This window comes from Capsicum annuum, chromosome 3 (assembly GCF_002878395.1).
Source record: "Capsicum annuum cultivar UCD-10X-F1 chromosome 3, UCD10Xv1.1, whole genome shotgun sequence".
Classification (NCBI taxonomy): domain Eukaryota; kingdom Viridiplantae; phylum Streptophyta; class Magnoliopsida; order Solanales; family Solanaceae; genus Capsicum; species Capsicum annuum.
Genome location: NC_061113.1, coordinates 234,193,388 through 234,204,931, shown reverse-complemented (window position 1 = coordinate 234,204,931; position 11,544 = coordinate 234,193,388). Strand labels below are relative to the sequence as shown.

General features: G+C 36.2%; 2 protein-coding genes across 2 annotated transcripts; one reads left to right on the top strand and one right to left on the bottom strand.

The window, feature by feature from the left end:
* The first annotated feature begins 1,131 nt into the window (after positions 1 to 1,131).
* On the top strand, positions 1,132 to 7,748 carry LOC107862973 (stomatin-like protein 2, mitochondrial). Its single transcript, XM_016708701.2, has 9 exons — positions 1,132 to 1,529; positions 1,611 to 1,854; positions 1,934 to 2,083; positions 5,381 to 5,438; positions 5,527 to 5,619; positions 5,981 to 6,079; positions 6,478 to 6,569; positions 6,805 to 6,864; positions 6,958 to 7,748. The coding sequence occupies exons 1-9, from the start codon at positions 1,330 to 1,332 to the stop codon at positions 7,219 to 7,221; spliced, it is 1,260 nt and encodes a 419-aa protein (XP_016564187.1). The 5' UTR covers positions 1,132 to 1,329; the 3' UTR covers positions 7,222 to 7,748.
* A 2,500-nt stretch (positions 7,749 to 10,248) lies between these two features.
* On the bottom strand, positions 10,249 to 11,159 carry LOC107866080. Its single transcript, XM_016712261.2, has one exon. The coding sequence runs from the start codon at positions 10,822 to 10,824 to the stop codon at positions 10,432 to 10,434; it is 393 nt and encodes a 130-aa protein (XP_016567747.1). The 5' UTR covers positions 10,825 to 11,159; the 3' UTR covers positions 10,249 to 10,431.
* Between the last annotated feature and the right edge of the window lie 385 nt (positions 11,160 to 11,544).

The following is an 11,544-nucleotide window of genomic DNA, read 5'->3' as shown; positions in this document are numbered from 1 at the left end:
TCATTCTATCAATACACATGTATGATGGTTACTTATACATCTAATAAATTCATATTGTACTAAAAAAGAAACTACATCTAAACATGTATGAGGGTAACTTATATACATAAAATTTTCAAAGAGTACCATAATTAAACAACATAGACAAATGTATAATGGTTATGTATATATCTAACAATTTATGTCAGACCAAAACATAAACAAAAACTACACTTGTATGAGGGTAACTTATACATTTCAAAAATTAATATCAGCTTTATTAGAATGTATAACCTTTAGAATAATATTTCAGAACAACTATATTATACATTTTTGTGATGAAACACTAATGTATCGTGTCTTATCATACATGTGTCAAATTATACATACACTCATAATAAATACATTCTGCAGACGTGGTCTGCCGGAATCATCAAATTTCTTTTTACTTGCTTTTGAAGTAGACTTCTTCGATTTAGAAGTAGCATTATCCCTCAATTTCTTCATTGTAACGGGGTCGTTTCTGTGCTTTGAGCGATTCTTTGCCCAATCAGGATCCTGTTCATCAAATGTAGCAGGAACAAATCCAAGTGGAATATCTTCTACAGTTGGTAATTCCTAAACTAAAACTTAGAGGATTATCCATTACCAATTAACACTATTTTAATTTAACAACATTGTTAAATCGAACTACAAAACAAGAAAATCAAAGATCTAACTTGTACCATATGAAAAATAATGAAAAAATGAACTAATTAACTTGAATAGGATTGAACAATACTATAATTTGAACATGCAAAAAAAATCAAAAACGGAAAACCCCTGAATCGGTAAAGTTGAACAAAAAAAAATAAAAAAATTAATAAAGTATAATATTAAAAACAATTAACTGTTGAATAACTTACAATTTGATAACCACAAGTAGAGGTTACTTCAACTATGCCATAAAAGAGGGGTTTAAAAATCGGCTTGATAATGAAAACATTAGGAAGTAAAAGATGGAAGCCAAAAATCGTTGTTACATGTATAATATTGATGAGAGAGAAACTACCAAATAAAGAGATTTTTATTTATTTTACCAATTGGAGATTTTTTGTAATTATATAATTTAAATTTGTGTATATATTAAATTTTTAGTTTATTTATTTTGCTAAAGTAAAATAAGCAACATCTCCGCAACATACATACAAATCAACGAACCCGTTTGGTTGCAAGACAAATTGTGTGACTTGTACAATGGGTTTTACTAGGGCTTCGTAAACTCGTGAAGCGCAACCTCCCTTCGCCGGACTGTCAGTCACTTCCACTTCTCCACCGCTCATTTCCCTTTTTCCGATTCATCTAACGCCAATGAACGCCGCGAGATCGAACTCTCTCGGCAAGCTCCGGCTGATTAGCCACCTCATAGTCACCGGCAGAGCCATCTCCACCGTATCTTCTCCGATTCTAAAACAATCCTCACTTCTCTCCGGTCAACTCCCGCCACGTCAGCTCTCTCCTTTCTTCAACTCCGTCCGTCATTTTCGCAACGCTCGTGACCCTAGCGTGAGGTAAAAAATCTTCGATCCTATAAGATAAATTGTAATTTAGTTTTGTTTTTTTTGTGAGTAAGTTGTTGATTTTTGATGAAGATATGAAATACCGTCGCCGGTAAATTGGGGAGTACGAATTGTGCCGGAGAAAAAGGCGTATGTTGTTGAGAGGTTTGGGAAATATGCGAAGACTTTGACTCCTGGAATTCATGTGTTGATTCCATTTGTTGATAGAATTGCTTATGTGCATTCTCTTAAGGAGGAGGCGATTCCTATACCTGATCAATCTGCTATTACTAAGGATAATGTTAGCATTTTGATTGATGGTGTTCTCTATGTCAAGGTTAGATAACCAATTTTGGATTGAGGCATTATTGTTGGAAATGTGATGATAATGTTTTATGTTTGCTGTTTAACTGTAGATTGTGGACCCTAAATTGGCGTCTTATGGGGTTGAGAATCCATTGTATGCTGTAATTCAGCTAGCACAAACAACGATGCGCAGTGAGCTTGGTAAGATCACACTGGACAAAACCTTTGAGGAAAGGGATACTCTGAATGAAAAGATAGTGGTGAGCCTTTACTAGATTGTGGTCTGTAAAAGTCTTGCTCCATTCCTTCTGTTTCTCATCATTTATAGCTTGTGTCGAGTATCTAACTATCTTTTGCCAAGTAGGATAACTTGAGGATTGTTTGATCAGTTCCTTTCACGTATGGATTATTGTTATTTGAAACTGAAAATAAAGTGAATTGCCCATGTAATCTTATTGGATGTGATTCTTCACGCTTGAGATGCAAGCTGTACGTAATTATTCACTTTTAGTTTGAGCTAGTTATTTATAGAATTGATGATTTACTTATCTTGAATATTGCAAGTTCCTTTATCTTATCAAAATAGTTTCACATATAAGGTTGATAGATTTAGCTGCTAGAACTTTGTTTCATATGTTAAACAACTCATTTACTCAAGAAATGCCAAACTTGGTGGGTAGAATAGACTCTAGCCAACCATGCAGTTTGCCCTTAAATTTTAAAAAAACAGAAAGAGCACGTTGTAAAAGCATGAGCACTAGTTCAACTAGAAAAATAATGTTAATGGTCCACTATAGATGGTTTTGCAACTTTACAATGCACTAATAAATGGTTCACATCGTGTCACAACTATTTGCACATGAAGCACCTGTTGACAGATGTTATATTTCTTTCCTTATATTTTTAGGAGTTAGTAGCACCACCTTTACTTGTACGGTGCTTGCAATGTGAACAAGCAAACCTTTCTCTTGCTCTAGATACCCGAACAGAGAAATATTGGCAGTCGTATCCTCTCATTTCTGTAGCTTGAGTTTGAAGAACTTCCCTAGGAAAAGCCATTTTCCCTGCCTATAGACTTATAAGGGCTCAGCTTTGATCGAGTGATATTTGGTTTGTAAAGTAATTTATCAAATTTGAACTTCTTCTATTTTTCGATCTTGTATGTTTTTTTCCTAAAAAATCTTAAGCTCTATAATTATCCACTATCTTTTTCTCTGTGTATGTGTTCAAATGTGGTCTTTTCTGGCGTGTTATGCGGAAAACTACTAGAGTATTTTGACACTTAAGATGTTACACGCACACCATTGATGCTTCTATAAGTTGTTCTTGATCCTATTAAATGTGATTTATGACTGCAACTCTTTCCATCCTTTCATGATATTCCACTAGAGTTTGCATTCACAAGGTAAAGTGGTGTTTCTGGTTCTGTGTTCCTCCTTTATCATGCTTTTTTGCATTCACCATCTTCCATAGCCAGTGTTTCTCGTTACACAACCTTTGAAGACACTTTCTTAGGAGTGTGTTACTGTATATTCTTCAAGTCTTCAACGCGATTACTCCATAGTCCATACCTTAAAAGGAGATGTGGCCAACTTTTCTATTCATTTGATGAAACTTCTTTTATCCCGTGGCACGTGTTCCACTAGAAATTTCGTTCTAGCATCTTCAACTTTTCTGTCACTCTTGCCGATTCATGCATAGTTGGGGGCTTGGGGCACTTGAAATCGTCCCTATCACCTTTAGCTCCTTTTGACGGATTCCATTTCTGTCGCTCTGTCAACTTTGTCTCAACTGTATATTTTAGGATTCCAAACGGCAAGTAATTGGTAATCCTAACTCTTAGTGATGTGTTTAATACATTTATCCTTTTGGTGTAAACTGCAAATGTAATCTTGCCTTTTTAGACTTCATTACTCTTGAATGTGTTGAAGGAGAAGATTTTAGTTATATGAAGATTGTAGTTATATGTAATTCAACATCTGCTTGCTGCTGTTTTACTTTTCACAAAATATCATTGCACTAATCAATACTAGATTTGGATGTCAAATAAATGTGCCTTGTTAACATATACAACAGATATGAATCTTCACTCTTCATGTAGATCCAGTTAAGCCCGTCTCGGTCTTGTTGACATAGAGGTTGTATGTGAATTATGACCTTTTTGTAAGTATTAAAGTCCTTAATCATGGTTTACGTATCATATTTATCTCTATGTGTCTCATTTTTTGGCTGTAAGATGTTCCCTAGCTTATAGAAAGTCATTTTTGGGGAGGTGAAGAAAGTTTATTAAAGATTGTTATATTTATCTATTCGTTGTTTTTCCATTCAATCATTTATGGTTTTCCTTGTAGTGTTTCTATTTTCTCTGTATTTTGTGTGTATTCTGTATTGTTTTTCTGTTTTGCCCCTTTCTTTTGTGCGAGTTTGGTTATTTTTATTAATCACCAAGTTTAAGTGAATTGCCACTCAAATAAATTGATCGATTTGGCCGTTAGAGTCAAACTAAAGGCTATCATACCACAGGAGGTGTCTAAGAACGATGTTAAGATGTAAATCCACGATAACTGAATACTAATATAAGATAAATAGGTAAGAGCAGGTTCCATCCAGGATAGGAATGCAATATTCACGTCTACTGATTCTTTTCTGTGGATTGCATGCTATATGAATTTGAGTCTACTTTTCTAGTTGAATTGATAATATTGAAAGCATTTTTGTCCGGCACGTTTGCGAAGGATGAATAACTGCAACTTTTAAGAGCAAGAATCTCGTGATACTACTAGATGGAAATTTCATCCAAAGGAATGAAGAATTTATATGTTTGATAAATCTCATAGTATGAGAAATGATAATTAGTCTAAAGGAAAGGAAGGTAAAAAACAGAACATCAGTTGGAACTAGTTGTAACTGTTCTTTGGCCATAAGGCCATTGAAATTGGAGAAGTTATTTGTTGTATCATTTAGGTGTGCATCCTGAAATCAAATAGAATCTCTAGAATGGAACTAAAAATTAAATGAGAAACTACTACTGGTCCAAGGTGTTATGCTGATTCTGGTGAAATTAATCATGTACGTGAAAACATAACTTAGTTATGTCCTTGTGTTGTTTTAATGTTTTGTCCTTATCATCAAAATACAGCTTTATTCATCTTCATCTTCACTTCTCTGTCAATAATCTGCACATGAATCTGGAGTTTCTTGTTGAATGGTCATCATCAACATCGGGTTGTGTACCTGTTGCATATGCTTTATTTAGGTGGTGTTTCTACTAATAACCATAAAAAAATTTCTGCTTCTTATATGGCCATATATTCGTTAGTGATTGATCAGTATTAGTACCTTTGCTCATTTAGGTGTCAGGCAACGATATGCTCATCTTATTTAGGTGCGGCCAAACATATGCTCATCTTTCTTATCCCTACACTATCAAATTTATCACCCACAGTAGTGTGCAATATATTGAGTGTTGATTTAGGAAACACCCCGTGAATGGTTTCCTTTTATTTCTGCATCTTCGATGCTCGAGTCTGATCCCTCTGATGCATGCTTTATTGCAGATGGCTATTAACGAGGCTGCAAAAGATTGGGGCTTGAAATGTCTTCGATATGAAATAAGTATGTTGGCTAGTCCGCCTATTCTATCATCATTACAGAAATTGGTTGTGCCTTTACATTTCTGAATGTCTGTTATCCTTTTTTTCAGGGGATATATCTCCGCCTCGTGGGGTTAGAGCTGCTATGGAGATGCAGGCTGAAGCGGAACGCAAAAAAAGGGCTCAAGTTCTGGAGTCAGAAGGTAATTGATCCTCGTCCTGATGGTTAGTTTGCAATGCAGTAGTTGTGTTAGAATTATGAGTGATTGCCATCGAGGGAAGGGCAGTTCGTGTTATATCAGGGACATACCAGCGTAATGTATATTGCAAGTAGATTTATTGAAAAGCTTTTCCATCTATAACATAAACAGTCAATCTATTCTTACTATATATATAGTCTACTTAGGCTGATAACTTAGTGTAAGGCCTTATATGAGCAAAAATGAACACCATGCCAATGTAAAATCACAGCTTACTTTATTTTTAGAAGTTTTAGTACTTCAATTTGAGGAAGGATTTTTCTGTTTCCTTTTATGATGTCGATGTTTTTGACATCTGTAACAGGAGAAAGGCAGGCAAATATTAATATTGCTGACGGAAGGAAGAGTTCGGTGATCCTTGCTTCAGAAGCTGCAAAAATGGACCAAGTCAACAGAGCGCAAGGTTTGTTACTCGACACTTCACTTTTTCGCTGCACTCTGGTGAGATTCAACTTTCCTTGATCGAGATTTAGAAAAATTGGAGTTGTTTAGCCAGTGAAATATTCGAAAGAAGTGCTTGAAGTTTTGTTCGGACAGATTTTCCACCTACCATTGTGGTTTAGTGGATTGATTAGTGTATGTGCACGTGTGTTCTTTGGGTATTAAAGGTGACAAATGGTGTTGATTATTGTCCATTACCATATGTGGTGCCTTAATGTGGGGTCAAGTTGCCTGATAAAAAGAATGTGGTGTCAAGGTGTTTCAAGTTACAGAAAACATGTGACTAGTCCATTTGTAGTGACCTTTATTTATGGGACTGACAATCTCAGCTTCACTGGTTCTCCTTGTTGAATGAATCAGGTGAAGCAGAAGCAATACTCGCTAGGGCACAAGCTACAGCAAAAGGGATTGCAATGGTGTCACAAACACTAAAAGAGCATGGCGGTGCAGAGGTGAGGTTCTTGAAATGCCAGTAGTGCTAGTCCTGATCTGGCTATGCATCTTTTCTTCCTCCTTCCTCCCTGCCCCTTCTTCTGACACTGATGGAAGTGGAATAGCAGATTACTTTTCATAATTGTAATGCACCAGCGTACATCAATTTTGTTTTTTCCATTGGATTGTCAATGCTACATTTGATTGTACCTTCACCAATCTTCACGCTTACAGCTTTCAATATTTGGTTTGTAGGCAGCAAGTTTGAGGATTGCAGAGCAGTATATCCAAGCCTTCTCTAATATCGCAAAGGAGGTGACGCACAATGACATTGTATTTGTTGTCAACTGTCATGTGTAAGTTATTTGCTAACTTTGTTTTCTTTGTTTCCCTGTATCAACTTTGAAGGGCACAACGCTGTTGCTTCCTACAAGTGCTGCTGATCCTGCTAGCATGATGGCTCAAGCTCTTGGCATATATAAAAACGTAGTGGGAAAGAATCCTGTCACCGAGGTTCCTCCGACCTCTCCATCTAAGTTGACTAGAAATACAAGGCAGAGTGATTCCTCTGCACTAAGCGGCAATGATAGCTCTCTTACTTCAAAATCTGCTGATGAGGATCATCTGGGTGAACCCGTTTTCTCCTTGCAAAGCCACAAGAAGGATGATTGAGTGTCTATGGAGGTCTCATTTCTTTTTCTTAGCTTTGTGGAGTATCTAGGGCTACGTGCATCTGATTCCTGAGTAGATAATCTGGCAATGATAAGAGTGCTTATTCTTTCTTTTGGCATAGAGCTCTGACTTACTTGCATTATTTTGGTGATAACTATTTTTTGAGAATGGCGGCTTAGTCCCAGGGTGAGACTTAGTTGGAAAGTAGAAAGATGGTTAAAACAAAATAGTGAACAAAAACTTAAAAGTTACGGACTTCGAATAGTAGTTAAGGGCATTATACTGAGAGACTCTCCTTCAAAGTTTCCCAAAGGTTTATTGTTTTGGATAACTTCAAAAGATGTGCTCTTCAAGCGCCACTTTTTCATCATGTTTTTACTACTTTCTTGTGGGTATAAGAATCTGTATCTGATTTCCACTTCTTTGAACTGTAGTTTTCTCGTATACAAAATAAGTGGAACTTGTTCTTTGTTTCCGCACAGTACCAGTTCTGTTAACAATAATTTTGCCTCAGTTGATTGCTAAAACTATCATTTGTATTTAATAATGAATTTTGCCGTTTGCTCTTGCGACATCCAATTTTGCTATACATTAACAGCAACCGTGTCCTAAACTAAACTTGGCAAATTAGTAGTTTGTTGAACTGTACTTTTTAAGTCTCAATTCCACAAGTATTGTGAGGAAGACTAGCAGCTTGCTGTGATTTTGTGGAATATATTATAAATCAAGTTGAACTACTATTTGGAGACGCAAGAGTTCATTGTTCAATGGTTTGTTTGAAGTGGAGATTCTCAACTACAAAGCCGCCTGCTCCACAAAACGACCTTTTTTCTTGTGTCATCCTAGTTTCAATATTGATCTTTGGAGCTGGTCCAGTGAATTATGGATATAAGCTCTATAAGTTTCAATATTGATCCAGATATAGTTATTAAAGCCTGGGTTTATAAATTGACTTCTTGTTTTTCCCCATCAAAAAGCATCTGATATGGTTGAAGAGGAAAAAATTGCTCACAAGCCTTTTTTACATACTTGCTCGTATTTCAACAAACAAATTTTTCTCATATTTTTTTTATCGAAGTTGGAGACCAAATATGCTGCAATGCTTAGGGATGATCCCGGGCATGTTCTCCAATGCACCAAAAAAATAAGGAACTGAAAACATCCCCAAAATCATAGCCCTTGCTGATATTTAAATCAGGGAAAAACAGCCTTTCTTAGTTCCCTCGTGGAGAAAGGAAATATAATCAAATATCTATGCGGCGCCAATAATCACTTTTAGTTTTTAACTTTCTCCAATGCTCCAAAGTAGATATTCTTAGATGAGCTAGAGTAGAAAAGAACTCAAAGAAATTGAGCTCTTTCTATGAATTGGGGGTAGGGGACGAAGAAATAGAGAAGGGATTATAAGGTGCTTATTGAACCCTCACCAATAAGGTGAAAGCTCATTAAATTGACCTTCTTAATCAATCTGTAAGTAAAAATGAATCATGAATATAATCCCATGAGTCGAACAGCTTATCCAGCAAATTACCTCAGGAGTCAGATTAACTAGCAAATATCTGCATTCTTTCAATAAGGTGAAACGACATCATGTTGTGTCATTTAGAATTGCAACCAAAGTAGCAATCACTGCTCTTCCAAAAGGAATTCTCTCTCTCTCCAATAACAATAAACACAGGCATAGTGAGTTTGTTGTCAATAAACCTTCATTCAGATGGCATGACTTACCTATATTGGGTATACTAATCGTATAAACTGATTTTTATAGCTTAGAAAAGGCTGGAGGCAAAGTGAGATAACACAGTCAGAGGAATTATAATTTTGGCTTCATCCAGAGACTAGTATCCACCAGAATGAATGTCAAAACTGTAGCGCAATCATTGATCAAATGGAGATGAAGTGGATGCTGCTACAAGGCCAGAAGCAGCACTGAGATAAGGGTCAAAGGTGTTGCCAGATGAGTGAAGGGAAGGTTCGGAGATGGAACGAAGGTTAGTAAAGGGGAATGCTAGTACCTCAATTATGCTAAGCAGCAGCAGCTGGAGATTGAGGACAGGCTGGAGAGAGAAAAGGGACCAATGAACCAGGAAGAAGAGGAGACTGGAGAAGCCTAGAGGGTAAGGATGGTCACATTGTCCTTTGTTCCCAACTACTCCCTACAAGGAATGGAAAGTCCACCTAATTAGTGACAGACCGAAAATGGCATCAACGGCAGAGTAAAACATGAATAGCAGACATGAGTGTAATGACTAACGAAACAGCAAAATACCTCCCACTTGGGATAGATTGGTTGTATCAACAGGGAATCCAGAATCTGGATAAAATAAATAGTCTGCTAAATGCCACCAAAGTATGTGGATGTTCATTCCCTAGCTAGACACCAGTTAAAGTCCCACACAGACATCTTAGATTAAGCAAATCCAACACGACAGAAATTTCTGGTGCATAAAGGCAGGCAGGTAGGTAGGTTCTTTAGAAGCCTAGCAAGCCAACATCTTGCCTTTCCTCAGAGGTTAAAGTCCAAAATCCAAACTAAACTATCAGCCATAAGAACTTAAGCGGAGATGTAAAGCTACAAAGACATGTCCACGATGATCTTAACCTCAAAAATTGATCATCTATCTCCTCATCAAATTCGTCACATATTGAATATATCTTCCTCAAGCACCTAAGGGTGCGGCCTAGTGGTTCAATGAAATTGGGTTGAGCACCATGAGGTCTCAGGTTCAATTCCAACAGAGAAAAACATTAGGTGATTTCTTCCCATCTAGCCTTGGTGGACAGAGTGTACCTGGTACCTGTTGCTGGTGGGAGGTGACACATGGAATTAGTTGAGGTGTGCACAAGCTGAATAAGTCGGGCTCAGTTATATAAATCCTCTATACCTTTCCGCTCTGTTATGACCAATTTCATTCCAGTATATACTCTTACACATCACACATTCAATTCAGGCTTTATATAATAATCATCTCAGGACTATAAACGCAATTAAGTCACAAATTTCAATGACGAAGCAAGAACAAGAAATAGCTAAATCTCCTAAATTGTATTAATCCAACAAAAAAAAAAAAGCAAGAACAAAGTTTTTTTGGAAAACAACTATCCGTAAATTCCCCTCATACATACAGAAAATACAGGTATAGTAGTATACAAAAATGTTAAACTATCAATTCTAACCCTAAATCAGAGCAATCAACGAAACCTGATCGATCATAGAAGCCCAAACAGTCCAACGAAACCAAGCAACACAAGCCAAACAATGTGAACCAACAGCAGCGCCTGACCCGTAACCGGAGCAGAACCTCCGTTACCCACTTCACAAATCCCCAATTTCACAACACGAACACCAGCACATTGTGCATCAGGGCAACCACACCAATACGTAACGCCGTTAACGCCGCAAACGGGGTCGGGTCGGAAGCAGTTAACGGTACAAGACGACTCCGTTTGAGACGGCTTTGTAGGGCAAATGTCGTTAACTTGATCGGACGGCAAAAGCAATGGAATGACTTCATCTGAACGGACGGTTAACGGAAAGTAAACGACGGTGAAGAGAAGGAAAACGACAATGGACTGAAACGGTAAAATTCTAAGAAATTCCATGGTTGAGTTGCTATGCAATTTTTTTTCGTTTGTTTTGGGCGAGCCTTTCTTAGAATAATGAAGAAAAGCTCGCCGTTTTAGAGAAAACCTAAGTTGAAGAAATTGGAAAATAGTACGAGAATTGAATTATTTTGGGGAGTTCCGATGACCAAAGGAAAGTATTTTTTTTTTTGGGAAAAGAGAAAGGCAGGTGAATTTTTTGCATTTATTATTTTTGACTCCGTTAAATTCGAAGTTTCTAGTGGTTGAAATTATGTAGACTTACGGTTGGTTGGAATCCTATATGTATTATTGACGGTTGACCTACCAATAGAAGTTGTGGTGAAATAGTAAAATACTCTCTCCGTTGGCCTACTTTCTTTTTTATCCGTTTAAAAAAAAAAAAAACTTTTTTTCTTTTTTAATAATATTTTAATTTCAACTTTGTACATAATATATTTATTATCACAAGATTAAAGGATATTTTGATACATTTGACACAACTTTAATTTTAAGGCCACAAGATTTAAAAATCTTTTTTATTTTCTTAAATTTTATGTCAAGTCAAAATAGGTCATTCCTTTTTAAACGGAGGGAATAATTATTTTTAATTACCCCATATTTCTTTTTAACTTGTCTTAAATTTAATTAATTTTTAAAATTAAATTAATTTAAATTAATATAATATTTTATTTAGAATATAGCTATTCAAATCTATATAAAAATATAATAAATTACAAT

What these genes read in the sequence shown, in the direction of transcription:
- LOC107862973 (XM_016708701.2), top strand. Translation starts at nt 1,330, where the DNA reads ATGAACGCCGCGAGATCGAACTCTCTCGGCAAGCTCCGGCTGATTAGC. An exon ending in CCAAGTCAACAGAGCGCAAG is followed by an intron (nt 6,080 to 6,477) that starts GTTTGTTACTCG and finishes TGAATGAATCAG; the next exon opens with GTGAAGCAGAAGCAATACTC. An exon ending in TCTCTAATATCGCAAAGGAG is followed by an intron (nt 6,865 to 6,957) that starts GTGACGCACAAT and finishes TCAACTTTGAAG; the next exon opens with GGCACAACGCTGTTGCTTCC.
- LOC107866080 (XM_016712261.2), bottom strand. Translation starts at nt 10,824, where the DNA reads ATGGAATTTCTTAGAATTTTACCGTTTCAGTCCATTGTCGTTTTCCTT.